This window comes from Talaromyces proteolyticus (assembly GCF_021365285.1).
Source record: "Talaromyces proteolyticus strain PMI_201 chromosome Unknown BGW36scaffold_14, whole genome shotgun sequence".
In the NCBI taxonomy this organism is placed as follows: Eukaryota; Fungi; Ascomycota; class Eurotiomycetes; order Eurotiales; family Trichocomaceae; genus Talaromyces; species Talaromyces proteolyticus.
In genome coordinates, this window is record NW_025764290.1 from 1,158,158 (window position 1) to 1,171,616 (window position 13,459).

Sequence of the window (13,459 nt, forward strand, 5' to 3'; positions counted from 1 at the left end):
AATACAATTAATTCATGTTGATATCGACTCCATGATGTCATACGGCAGTCACAGGTAGCTCCAAGATGCACATATGTATCCTATATGGTAACAATTAAACCACGTAGAGGTTCCCTAAAAGCAACTAAAAACAATATATTAAGATTACTAAGATAGATAAATAAGTAATAATACAACTAAATAGAAAAGATCTCTTAACATATTTATCTAAAATGTTTTAGTGTAATTACTGCCTTAGCTAATTTCTTACAAGAGGAAGATTCATACTGATCATGGTGTTTCATTACATCACTTATAAAATTGCTGGCCTATGATATATTGCTAGACAAGATACTAATAACAGACTTGGACCACATTCTTAGGCATGCCATTCCTCTTATGTGGGTATGGAGACATGAACATTGACTCAATTTGTTCGAACGCGTAAAAAGTCCGAGAACTGTCTACAAAACGTACCCCGCAACCCATTTGTTGCTGCAACTCAAACATCCACAAAATACTTTCAAAACACCTGCTCTCAATTCCAGTACTTATCTCTACATACTAGCTTGTAATACTCGAGATGGATCAAATAACTTCACCACCGCAAACGATCCCAGCGATAGGGATATCTCTTACAGCCTCGTATGGGTAAGACCGCCCACCAAATTCTATGAACATAAAGTCTCACACTTAAACATGCAGAATCCTCTCTCTTCGTTACTTAGATGGTTCCTTCAGAGACGTCGGCCGAGTTGAAGGCAGTCACAATTACATCGAAATGATGCAGCGCCTCTCGTTGTCAAGTGCGAGACACCCTAGGTAAACTGTTTAACATTTATTTATCCCTTAACCTGCCACACTCAGAGTATTAATCAAGATCAGCCGCCCATATTCCTCGATGGAGGATCTTTGGGCCGATGGCCCCCGACAGGCATGGAGAGCGTTTCGAAAAAAACTTGGTCTACCCGCTTCATCGGATGTGAAAATTCTCAGCGAATTAGTGAAGAAGCTTCTTGCTCTAGTCCCGTCGTCATCACTTCCATATGTTGTAATAAGTTATCCAAGTCTTATAGCGCTTTACAGAGAAGACATCTTTGACACAGCAGAATATCTAAGTCTTCGCAAGCTAGAAGGATACTACTATTATCATCCACGTGAAATTATTGCGGCTTATGCTGGACATGGGATGGGATTATGCAGAAACATGCAGAATGAAGAACAATCCAAGAATGAAGGTTGTCAATTACCGGCTCATGGCACCCTTCTAATTGAATATACTGAACAGGCGCTCTTACTTCAGACAGAGATTCTACGTGAAGCAATAGATCTAGGGGATAATGATATTCATGCAGCGGCTTCATTTGAACTAGGCAGCCGCTCCTCCCAGATGGATAAACATGCTTACCATGTGGCAGAGTTCGTGGATCAATTCTTGAGAAAGTGGTACCCCGACTTTCTCATCCCAGGGGAGATTCTGGTTATTATCACAGGGAATATAGACGACACTATACAAGAGGCTATTCTGGAGGTGGTTAAAGGGCTAGTGGAAAAGGTAGAGCTGATTACCTCTCAATCGGAGTATGTTGCTGCTCGAGGCGCTGCGGAACTCGCCTGGAGGGCAAATATCCTGGACAAATCTATATGATGGATTGACAGGGTTTGAGATTATGCAATAAAAGAATACTGCCCGTTTCTCCTATGAAGTGACAGATAGTTGTTAAGCAGTTGAGAGGCAGTTAAATTCTTTAATCAGTGTACTGACCAACAGCTGGAAAGCGAGGTAATCTTGGTAATCTTGGCGACGCTGGCTCTAGATTCACTATTTGTTCTTTTCTTTCCTATTAGGAAGCATATCTCTAGCTAAACTCAAAATTTAAACACATCCACACAGTTCGTTTATATCTAGCAGTTACAGGGTGCCTATCTGCTATGATGTACAACGGTGTTGGTATAATGTATATCAGTGGATCGTATGCAGGAGATGCCGGACTTTTAATCATTATACCAAAAAGGGCGTACAGCACTGAATTCCGACAGCTAGATAAGGATGTTTAGCCATACATAGATACTCGTGTACTATACTGTACAAACCATGTTGGTGGAATAGTATATTTCTAGTGCGCTATTTCATTTAGCTATAAAGGATACTCATATACTATGACCATGTCGATATGTGCGTTCACACAGCATTGATCAACATGTATTGCTCTTATCCGTTGACATTATGATGAACAAAGATAAAGTTGAGGCAATTAGTAAGGTATCAGCTGCAAGGGCCGTAGAATCTGAGGGGCAATATACAGATTTGTAAGATTGAGCCATGTCTTTCGATGGCCATTTATTCCTGTGAGTATTATTATTTGTCCGCGTCATCGCCACTTCTGCCTGGTTTTGCTGACTGATGACTGATTCTAACAATAGCAAAGCCTGCCACATAATACTAATAAAAACAACAATGACAATAACAGTACAGATAACATTGAATATATCTGATAGAACGCGATCACTGTTAATACTCATCAAGCCGCCAGCCAACCAAGTAGCGGGCGTAGGGTAGACTCTTCTCCCCACCGGCTGCCAACTCCACCGGCAGGTCCACTTCTCGCTGTCACCGTCGAATAACAATCGCATCTCGTGTGGCATCGTCCTTTTTTTCCCTTCGCTCTCTTCTCTTCTCCCACAGCCGGCGCCAAACTGACCGTTTAGCCTGCATCCCAGCAGCCTCTCAGCGTTGGCTGCGGCATCGACAGACCCTCTATTTTTTTTTATTTTTTTTTATTATTTTATGATCTTCTTATTTCTGATAATTTCTTATTTTCTCAGCTCAGTTGACCAACCCCGTGATCGCCTCAGATCCATCACCTACCAATGTTCGACTCTTAATAATAATTAACCAACTAGTGACCGGGCTGTACTCTCCGCCTCCACTCCTTACAACCGCCATTGTCACAAATACCAAAATACTCGCCTGTTCTCAGAGCTGCCACTCGACGTGTGCAGCTCACTGTCACCACGTCTCCCTCAAAGCGCCGAAAGGTTGTTGACCAGCCTCGCCCACACTCTGCGGATTCCGGGGAGAGACCTCAGTCCCGTCACAGCCTCAACCTCAACCTCGCCCACAAATACAACCACAACCACAACCACAACCGTCTGAACAGTAATCCTCCCTCATCTCTTCCTGCTCCTGCCGCGCCGCATCCTGACTACTCCCCCTCTTCGGCCTCGCCATCGCCGTCACCGCGCTACATCCCTGCCCACCTGCAAGACGAAGTTCTCGGAGCTGGTGCTGCAGCCCGCTCCCCGACCCCAGAGCCCTCCGCCAACGCAGACTCGCCGTCTGCTGCTTGCGCTGGGCTCACGCTGAACAGCGACCTGGCGACCGACATGTCCAGCTCAGAAAAGGCGTCCAAGCACGACCAACGAGACGTCCGCTCGTCCTCGCCCGCTATCAAGCGCCGCATGTCCGAAATGAACCGCAACGAACCCGCCGCAGAAGACGTGGAGATGGATACCGCAGGGGCTGACCAGCAGCAGCAGCCGAATGAAGCCGACTCGCGCCCGACACAACGCCGGGCTACCTCTGTCGACATGATCGGGGGCGATGGCGATGCTGAAATGGCCAATATTGGCGAAGCGAGCTCAAATACCAGTGCCGATCCCGTCTATCCAACTCCCTCGAGCATGGCAACATACACCAACTCTGCATCGACGAAAGAAGCGATCGCATCACACGAGTCGTCTCTGGCAGCTGAGATCCCTCCCATCGACGAGCAGATTGCCCGTGTGTTGGAACTGAATCGAGAACCCCCAAGGACAAGCAGAAGGGATACGTACTATCTTATAACTGGCTGAATCGCGTTCTAGCTCGGAGCACGCAGGAACCCAACGGCAAGCCGGTTGATAAGAAATTTGGAGAGGGCGAAATCGGACCGGTCGATAATTCTGACCTCGTTTTGGATGTCGATCCTACAAATACATTCGAAGATGAAGCAGGGGAACCGTTTGTGCCGCTCCGCCCTGGCCTGCAGATGGGCGAAGACTTTGAAATCCTCCCTCCGACGGCATGGAATTTGATTATGAAATGGTACGGGCTCGCCGACCAGTCTCCGGCCATCGTTCGCTATGCACACGACACTAGCGGGGGAGATGCCGCGAATATTCAATATGAGATTTCTCCACCAATCTACACTGTACATAAACTACCGAGCTCTGCTAGCGGAATGTCCCATCATACGCTGAGGGACAAGAGTGCCCCACCCGTGAAGTTCCTAGCTAGCAGACAGACCAATTTCCAGAAGTGGCTTAAGAAAGCCAAGGAACTTGCTCATATCGATCTAGCTACAAAGGTCCGTGTTTGGAGGGTTTTGGACGGCCTGGGCAGCACCCAAACGTCTGGCTTCATCACACCCGCCCAGTCTAGAAGTAACTCGCCAGCACCGGGCGCCACTCTAGTTGCTAATGCCGGCAACAGCCTTGTCCTGGACGTCAACACCTTTGCTTCTCTATCTGATGCTCACCGGGAGCTCATTGAGGATGCCAAAGACCAGACTAATAATGATAAATACAACGGCAAATCGACGCTGGATACTTTGGGTCTTGGAGATAATGCGGTTTTGGTTCTAGAGGAGCAAATCGGAGGTCCTGGAGGCGGCGAGTGGGTTTCTGACGCATCAAGAGCGACTCTCAATCGTCTCTCTTTGCCCGGGGCCAATAAAACTGGCGCCGGTAAGATCAAATCAAAAGCACTCACCACCAGCGGCCGCACAACGCCTACATCCGAACCTGTTCGAGGAAGGAAGAAGGATGGACGACCGAAGGGCAACACTGGGTTCACCAACCTTGGAAACACCTGCTACATGGCCTCCGCACTTCAATGTGTCCGTAGCATTGAGGAACTTAGCTACTACTTTCTGAGTACGTCTACATATTTCCGCTAGTTCGTTGAGATGGCTTTCTGACATTTCTTTCTAGATGATAACTATAAAAGGGATTTAAACCCGAGCAACCCGTTAGCTCATAACGGCGAGGTTGCTAAAGCCTATGCAAACTTGCTGCATGCTGTTTACGACGAAGGACCGGCATCATTTTCGCCAAAGCATTTCAAGCACACAATAGGACGATACGGTCCAGCGTTCTCAGGTTATGGCCAACAAGACTCACAGGAGTTCCTTCTTTTCCTTCTTGACGGTCTACATGAAGATCTAAATCGGATTCAGAAAAAGCCATACATTGAAAAGCCAGACTCCACCGACGAGATGGTGCGGAATCCAACTGCCTTGAAAGAATTTGCGGATAGATGCTGGGATATTTATAAAGCTCGCAATGACTCCGTCGTCACGGACCTGTTCGCAGGCATGTACAAGTCAACTCTTGTGTGTCCGGCCTGTGATAAGGTCAGCATCATTTTCGACCCTTTCAACAATTTAACCCTTCAGCTTCCTGTTGAAAATCTGTGGACAAAAGATATTTTCTACTTCCCTCTTCACAAGCCACCCGTTCTTCTTGATGTTGAAATCGATAAGAACGCCAACATTAAAACTCTCAAAGAGTTTGTCGCGCAGAAGACAGGATCCGATCCACAGAAGCTCGTCATGGCGGAGATCTACAAGCACAAATTCTATAAATTGTTTGACAACACTAGCACGCTTGCTGACAGTAACATCAGCCAATCGGATGACATTGGTATTTTCGAGGTTGAAACGGTTCCGACCAATTACAATCCAGACCGACCTAAGAAAGTGAGCTATTACACTTCCTTCAGTAGCATGGACCATGAGGATATTCCCAAGATGGATTCTCCTCGAGCGGAGAAGCTTCTCGTGCCCATTTTCAATCGCGTGCATAGGCCTACCAGTCGGTATAATACTCGACAGACATTTGGTGCGCCTTCATTTGTCGTTATTACCCGAGAGGAAGCTCGCGATTACAACACAGTTCTTAAAAAGGTTTTGCAAGAGGTTGCAACCTTGACCACTCGCGACTTTCTACATGAACCTAGTGGCGAGGATGAATCGGTACAAGATGACACTACCGATTCGGATGCCGTCATTATGGATGCGGATGACGCCGATCCTGATGCAAAAGTCAAAGCTGCTTCTGTGCAGAGTGAAGAAGGTCTAGTGGACGTCTCCATGGAAGATGCTTCAGATGTGAAACCGTCAGCAGAAGCCAAACCAAGCAGCAACGACAAAACTCTTCCGCCGCGCTTCCGAAGTCTCTTCCAGATGAAATATGTCAGGTCCAAGAATGAAGTGATTCCGCTTGGCTTCTCATCTGTTGATGATGCCACTAACTATCCCTTAATATCATCGCGGATACCAAAACCAAAGCCGAAACCCCAGGTCCGGAAGCCCGAGAAGAAGAATGCGTTCAAGAACAGCCCAGATAGCCCGATCAGTAGCGATGATGAGATCGACGCAATCCAATATTCGTCAACCATGCGACCCTCCCGCACTAGCACAGGCTCTACGGAATCTACTCGTCTCCCTAATACTGCTGACAGTGAATCCGATGATGAACTCCAAACAGTCTCCACCAGGCCCAAAGAGACAAAGGAAGAAGCTATTGTTCCTGAAGTACCCGAAGTCGCATACATCCGCCCTGGTGAGGGTATTGTTCTGGACTGGGAAGAGACGAGCTATGATGGAATGTTTGGCGCCGATCCGACCGACCATGATCCGCTGCGTGGGTCTCCTACGTGGACAAACGTAGAGCATTTGCCCGATGAAGAACTTGCGCAGAAAAGGGCTGCTCGGGCTAGCCGAAGAAAACGAGGACTGACGTTAGATCAGTGTCTTGATGAATTCGGTCGCGAAGAGATTTTGTCCGAAAATGATGCCTGGTATTGCCCTCGGTGTAAGGAGCATCGCCGCGCAAGCAAGAAATTCGAATTGTGGAAAACGCCGGATATCCTGGTCATCCACCTGAAACGATTCAGCTCTAGCCGTGGCCTCAGGGATAAGATTGACGAGCTAGTTGATTTCCCGATTGAAGGGCTTGACCTTACTGGCCGAATTGCGATGGCGGAACCTGGCGAGAGCCTTCTTTACGATCTTTTCGCTGTTGATAACCATTATGGCGGCCTTGGTGGTGGACATTACACGGCTTATGCGAAGAATTTCTTCACGGACGAATGGAATGAATACAACGGTATGTCTGTGTTAGAATAATTTAGGTAATTTTACTGACGTTATGTGTAGATTCCCATGTGTCCAGGGCAATCAACCCGAACAAGGCTATCTCAACGGCAGCTTATCTACTATTCTACCGTCGTCGGTCAGACCGGCCCCTTGGCGGTAAAGTTCTGCAGGAAGTCACCGAGTCCTCGGTGCGAGCCGACTCGGACGACCAGGATGACTCTCGCGCTGCATCCCCTTCGGGGGAAGGCCGGCGTCTCGTCGACTCCTCCCGCATTGGGTCGTCGAGCGCCTTAGCCGGAGTCGGAGCAGCTCACCAAGCGGGAGATGGTGGTTTGCCAGTCGGGCTGCAAGTGAAGAGCGTGGAGATTGACCCTAGTGATGACGAAGGCTTGCCACCATACGCAAGATACGAAGATAATATCGATGGAATGGATATCGAACGATCGAATCCATTAACAATGCAACCGACCTGGTCTTTTGACAATGACAATGACAACGACCATGACCTGTTTGACGATAACGATAACGATAGCAACAAAGCCGAAGCTGGGGGGGATGTCGACAGTGACATTGAGAAACTCGTTGACGGAGATAATACCTCCAGCTACAATGTCCCATTCAGTAATCAGATAAACGACGACGACGACGAACTACCTGTTCAAGAGCTATCGGTGCCAGACGATAGCGCCTAACGAAAAGGGCCGGCACGATAGTTTATGAATGTCACTTTTGCTCGTTTACACATTTTCTATACATTTGGTAATCTTCATGCCGAGGGTTCCTCTTTTTGCGTAATTTTTTTTTTTTTTTTTTTTTTTTTTTGCATGATTATGGTTATAGTCAGTTTTTTTTTGCTGGCCGGGGGGGTTAATGATTACTTTTATTATCGGGGGACTTTGTTTTCGGTTGCATTTCGAGTGCGAATCGCAGTGAGATTTTCTATTCTCATTTCTGTGAAGAGTCGAGGGTGGGTGCATTGCATACATACATACATTCACATCATACATTTGCGTGATTGCAAAATCGTGGTTGTGCTGGTGTCATGATGAAGGCGATAGCTGAATTATTAGTCTCTCGCTACTTGAATAGATCAGCCTTGTCGCATCGTCTATGATATTAATATTCATATCTAACAATATTGCCCGTGATCCTGGATTTCGATGTTTGTGGCTGCTAACTCGTGCACTGCGGTGCCTAGCACCGCCACAGTTGACCACATGGGCGCTGAAATTCATGCAGCCTGTTTATGTAAACTCAGTTCCTTGCATGATCCCCCGATCGTTCTCGTGGACTAGTAAAAATACCTCCGTAATCGTACATGTATTATGCATAAACTTGTTTGTCTGTCTGTCAGCCTTACAGGCTCAGCTGCTGATTAGCCCTAACCCGTGAGCCTTTCCAGAACAGGAAACCCGTTGCCCGCCCGTTTTCTGAAAACGAAACGTGACAGCAGCAGGGAGACTGGGATGACCGGGGCAACGAGAGTCATGGTCATGGTCATATTTGTGCTCCAAAAAGGTTCAATGATAGAAGGATTTACTTTTCGTCATATGTCGCAAACGAGAAACCCTCGTGAGGCTCAAGTCGACACGTATGTAATTACTGCCGGGCGGTGAGTCATCTGTGGCACAGCCTGCGTCGAGGCGCCTGACCACACCACAACCACGCCCAGCGCCTGACCCTGGTCTCTCCCATCGACCTCGCAGCATTAGCTGTGGTAGCCTGCGTGCCTGTCCGTTGATGCTGTAGCCTAGCATGTCGGAATCCCATCCTAGCTCCGGTGTGACTGGTAGTGAAAGCCCGGTGGAGACGCGAGGGAATATATGTCCTTGAACTGACCGTGCCACATGTACCGGTCTCGCTCTCTGGCTCAGTTCATGCTGGCTAGGCCTGTTGCTACAGAAGAGCTCCAGGTCAGTTTGCGCGAAACCGAGTCACTTCAGTCGGTCAGCTTGTTCAGACGTCAATAAGATGAGATGTCAGAAACAGTTGGACAGAGTACGTGACATTTTTCCTGCTCCTGCGGTTCCGATATGTTGCCTGGGTATCTGCTTAAAACCCCTGCAGTTGTCTTAAACCCAGCTGTGGCTCGAGCAGAAAAAGAAAGGAAAATATAGCCGCTTTTCGAATATTTTCTCCGCGTTTCTCTGCAAACTCCGCCTCGATAGAGATATAGTCGATTCCGTTTTATACATATCAAGCCTTGTTATTGTATGAATATACAACATTGAATTTATTGGTATCTATTCATTATCTAAATCTATTATTCTTATTGTGATAGACTGTATCCATGTCTCATTACTATTATTTTATCTGGTTTCCCCCATTCATCTTCACGGCCTAATAGAAGCACCGCTCACCCAAAACAACCAGGCGGCCGCAGCTGCAGTCCGTTTATCACCGCCCTGGCAACACATCTTGTTTGCCACTTGTCATGGACGAGTATTACCGTTACGGCCACAATTACCACCTACCCATCTACGGCACAGACATAGACGCAGATTACCGCGATGAGCTCCTGGATCTTCTCTATTATCGATGCTCGAAAGGACGAGAAACCCCTCAAAACCTCCTCTTGGATCAGACTGTCTCTGACCTGGATTCGGATGAAGACGTGCCTGAGGCGTGGCAAGACCTTTTTCAAGACCTCGCCAGGCAGTCAGTGGACGCCCAAGAAGCACTGACCTGGGAAAGGCTGTGGGACTACGAGGACAAATACAATCAGCCCATGTTATCTGAGAAGGATTCTGCCGAAATAGCCTGTTTTGGTGAAGGCGGAGGAGACGATGAAGGTAAGACTTTCCTTTCTTTTTATTGTTTATATACCAGTCATGGTCGTGCATATACACAAAGTCATCGTCAAAAAAATCACGATGATCACGACTTCAATACCTTCAACACCAACACCCTTTCAAAACAAATGAATCACATGTTTCTTTCAATGAACAGCACACAAGGAATGGCATCTGCATTCGTTTCCTCTATTCACCTGCCGGCCTTCTTATGCTGAAAACATCATATCAGATTTCTGTGTCATATCTCCATTAGAAATACCCTCCTATCTCCAACCCAGCCCCTTGACAAGTGACTCTACATCCTCTCTATCAGACAGCAGTCTCACCATGGTCCTCTCGCAACCGGCCACCCGCTCTGAACGAATCATCGATCCTGAAGATCCTAACGAAGGCTCAGATCTAGGGCTCTCTGATTCGGAGCGTCCGGGCTTGCGTCCTCAATACTTTGACTTCCTCCCCCCAGACCACATCCCCAAGAGCCCTCCTATACCAACAACCCGCGCTGAAACAATCACAGTTACCTTGGGCAACGTGGAGGTTCCATACACAGGCATGAAGCAAAACATGGATTATCGAAATGTACCATCACCAATCATGCAACCTAGATCTCCAGACCAGCGTCGTCGCCAGCCATCACTTAAAGAGTTTCGCAAGGGTCCCCAACGTCGTGATTTCGTCGAAGAATGCGTTGCCACAAACACCGTGGTAAATATACCACAAAACGAAGAAGACTACACATATCCCTCACCGTTACCACCACCACAACATGCCGAGTTTACTAGACGTGCCGTTAATCTGATGGATCATCCCAGTAACTCTGACATCTCCCTCTTTCATATTGGATCGCCTGTCGCCAGTATCGCATCTGCACGTCGTCCTCCTTCTTTTGATCTGCCCGTTTCAGATGCCGCTTCGTCGCCGCCTATTCGCAGTTACACGAACCATCCAAACACAGAAAGGCAGTTTATTTGGCGACTCAATGGTGTTTGTGCGCCAGCCATACTTTCAGTGGACGCTCCTGTAAGCAATGATACAAGCTGGTCTGAGCCTAGTACACCGCGGTCGGGAGGTTCGGGGAAATCGTCTCTAGGTGGAGTATTTGCACTTGATGAGGAGCTAGATGTAAGTTCCGCTTACTAGCGATTTTCTAATTGGTGGCTGAATGCTAACAACGGTCACGGATACAGCCGAATTCACCTCACCGTTCTTGATAAGATAAACCCTTATATTTCAATATACCTAGTTTTGTTTTGTTTTGAACTGCGGCTATTTGGCATTTTTGTGATGATGTACATTGATCTCCAGTCTCGATTTTGATTTGGTTTTTCAGGTTTAGTGAATATGGCATAATACCCAAGGCGTTTGGTGGGTTGGGAGATGGGAAAGGCATAGAATATGGTATCGAGGGCAGCTTCGTATTGCATTATTCTTTACAGAACTTTGGCTTGTTTCTCCACGTGGATAGATCTTGAGAATGGACTTTATTTCTTATTTGAAGTATTTTTTTATTTGATGTGATGGTAGACTACGATATCGAGTACCTTTAAGGTAAATAAGCTATTATACGCACGAGGCAAATATTGCCATTTGCCCTCTCCTACATCATTCTATTTAGCTCTCCTTATCAGACTGCGACCAGTCCCATCATTGTACCTGACTCCTTTCTATTTCTTCATACGTATATATACACATAGCTCATACGCTAATGACCGTAAGAGTTCCAGACTGCATATCAACCCAAATAAGAAAGTTTCAATTCTTCATGGCAAGTTATTTCTGTAGTACCTCATATTCGCCCTTCACAATACCCGGTAACTCCTCCAAGAGGCTCGGTCCAACTGGCTTCCAGCCCAATAACTTGCTAGCACGCTTCGCTGTTCCACGCGAATTCATTCCCCAGGTCGACCCTCCGTACTTGACGGCCGTTTGAAAATCCATATGTTCAACCTTTGCCTCCGGAATAAATCCCTGCTTTGCAGCTTCTTTCGCCACAGCATGGGAAATGTCCCCCCACACATGTTCACCATTTTCAACTAGATAATACGCGTTGGCACCCCATAGCCCATTATCGTTTTTGCCTGCAATGGCGGCATCGGCAAGAAGAACGAATAGGTTGCTGAGATCGTGGACGTGCACATTATTCCAGACGGATTTCCCGGCGCCGAGGATAGGCGCGAATTTGAGCTGGATGGTTGCTCGCGCGAGTGCATTTACCTGACGACTTCTCTGATTGACTGGCCCGCGACCGGGTCCTGTGTCGTGTTAGTTCTAGCAATGCAAGTCTGCAAAACGAAAAGAACTCACCGTAGATAGTTGGCGGACACAAGACTGCCGTCTTCACTTTATCGGCAAATTTGGTGCCCGCCTCAAGCACGATTTTGTCGACATTACGATGGAAGGCGTGGTCGGGTAGATGGGTTAGCTCGTCGACCCGATCCCAGTCGTCATACACCTTGTCATCGTATTCGCCGTATACCTGTCGATCGGAGTCTGCAAATGTCAAGATACCAGTTCCACTGGTGTGCAGCCAATAGCCCGGGTTAGAGGCATTGTGTCCTTCTGCAAGACCGGCCGCAATAGCATTAGCAGCGACAACATGGTCGGATGAATCGGCGGTGTCTGGGCCATATACAGTTAGCAAAAGACTTTTATATTCTCGCGCTTCTGCGCCAGATAGAATACTCACGAAGCACAATATCAGCACTCGCGGCTTCCTTCTTGAGGAGCTCGTAATCGTCTAAACTGCCAATGATAATGCGGATACCTGGGAACGCGGTTTTGATTTGATCGGATTTGCTGTCATCTCGTACAAGGACAGTGTACGAGAACTCGGGATGCTTCTTGTGAAGTGCGTATAGAGCGTCACCGCCAATGTAGCCTGTGACACCGGTGCTTGTAGGATGTCAGAAAAGCGGGGGTTGGATAGGAGTTAAGCTCACAGGAAGACCTTAGTCATTTTGTCAGTGTTACGATCTTGGTCTCTTAAATTCCACTAATAGTATTTCGACAATGAAAATGACTGTCGTGCTCATTTAATACCTCAGAGCCACGGATACAATTAATAATCAGTGATGAACAGAAATGAAGTCATCGCCGCGATGACCAATAATGCGGGGGATAAATTCATGTCCCCGGAACAAAAAACAAGCCAGACCTCTCATTGGCCAATGTTGGGTCACTTGCCTGTTTAAGTCTGGTGGTTGGGTGGCAGCTTGCATACATAGCCAATCAGACTAGATATACATATTGAGACCTACACTTGCTGATCATCTGATAACTTGTGGGATATATTATTATGCACCCTGCTATTTCCACTATCTATCACATCATTCATGATATTTCCAATCGGAAACTGAAATGTATAGTGAGGAAGGAAGTCGACAGAATATAAAAGTCTGGCATTAAGGCGACGAATTCTGCCACTGCGACTAAACTAGAGTCAACCCTGAAGACACAAGACTTGGCTGTCTATATTGCCATGAAAGCAGAGCCATCCTACATGTAACCCCTGTTGCTAATATTAAAATCATTTCCCTGCTAATT

General features: G+C 47.1%; 4 protein-coding genes across 4 annotated transcripts; 3 read left to right on the plus strand and 1 right to left on the minus strand.

The window, feature by feature from the left end:
• Positions 1-880: 880 nt before the first annotated feature.
• On the plus strand, positions 881-7,813 carry BGW36DRAFT_433160 (uncharacterized protein; the record flags this gene model as incomplete). Its single annotated transcript, XM_046221231.1, has 5 exons — positions 881-1,560; positions 2,961-3,763; positions 3,847-4,896; positions 4,954-7,131; positions 7,182-7,813. 5 exons carry the CDS (start codon positions 881-883, stop codon positions 7,811-7,813), a joined length of 5,343 nt encoding a protein of 1,780 aa, XP_046066491.1.
• Positions 7,814-7,931: 118 nt separating this feature from the next.
• BGW36DRAFT_390381 (uncharacterized protein) lies at positions 7,932-8,264 on the plus strand. The gene has a single exon (XM_046217470.1). The coding sequence runs from the start codon at positions 7,946-7,948 to the stop codon at positions 8,165-8,167; it is 222 nt and encodes a 73-aa protein (XP_046066492.1). The 5' UTR covers positions 7,932-7,945; the 3' UTR covers positions 8,168-8,264.
• A 1,291-nt stretch (positions 8,265-9,555) lies between these two features.
• Positions 9,556-11,127, plus strand: BGW36DRAFT_433161 (uncharacterized protein; the record flags this gene model as incomplete). The annotated part of the gene is made up of 3 exons (XM_046221232.1): positions 9,556-9,913; positions 10,146-11,038; positions 11,104-11,127. 3 exons carry the CDS (start codon positions 9,556-9,558, stop codon positions 11,125-11,127), a joined length of 1,275 nt encoding a protein of 424 aa, XP_046066493.1.
• A 379-nt stretch (positions 11,128-11,506) lies between these two features.
• On the minus strand, positions 11,507-12,998 carry BGW36DRAFT_390386 (putative nucleoside-diphosphate-sugar epimerase). Its single transcript, XM_046217471.1, has 4 exons — positions 12,856-12,998; positions 12,603-12,808; positions 12,221-12,535; positions 11,507-12,168 (listed from the first exon to the last, which is right to left on the minus strand). Exons 1-4 carry the CDS (start codon positions 12,870-12,872, stop codon positions 11,687-11,689), a joined length of 1,020 nt encoding a protein of 339 aa, XP_046066494.1. The 5' UTR covers positions 12,873-12,998; the 3' UTR covers positions 11,507-11,686.
• Positions 12,999-13,459: the final 461 nt, after the last annotated feature.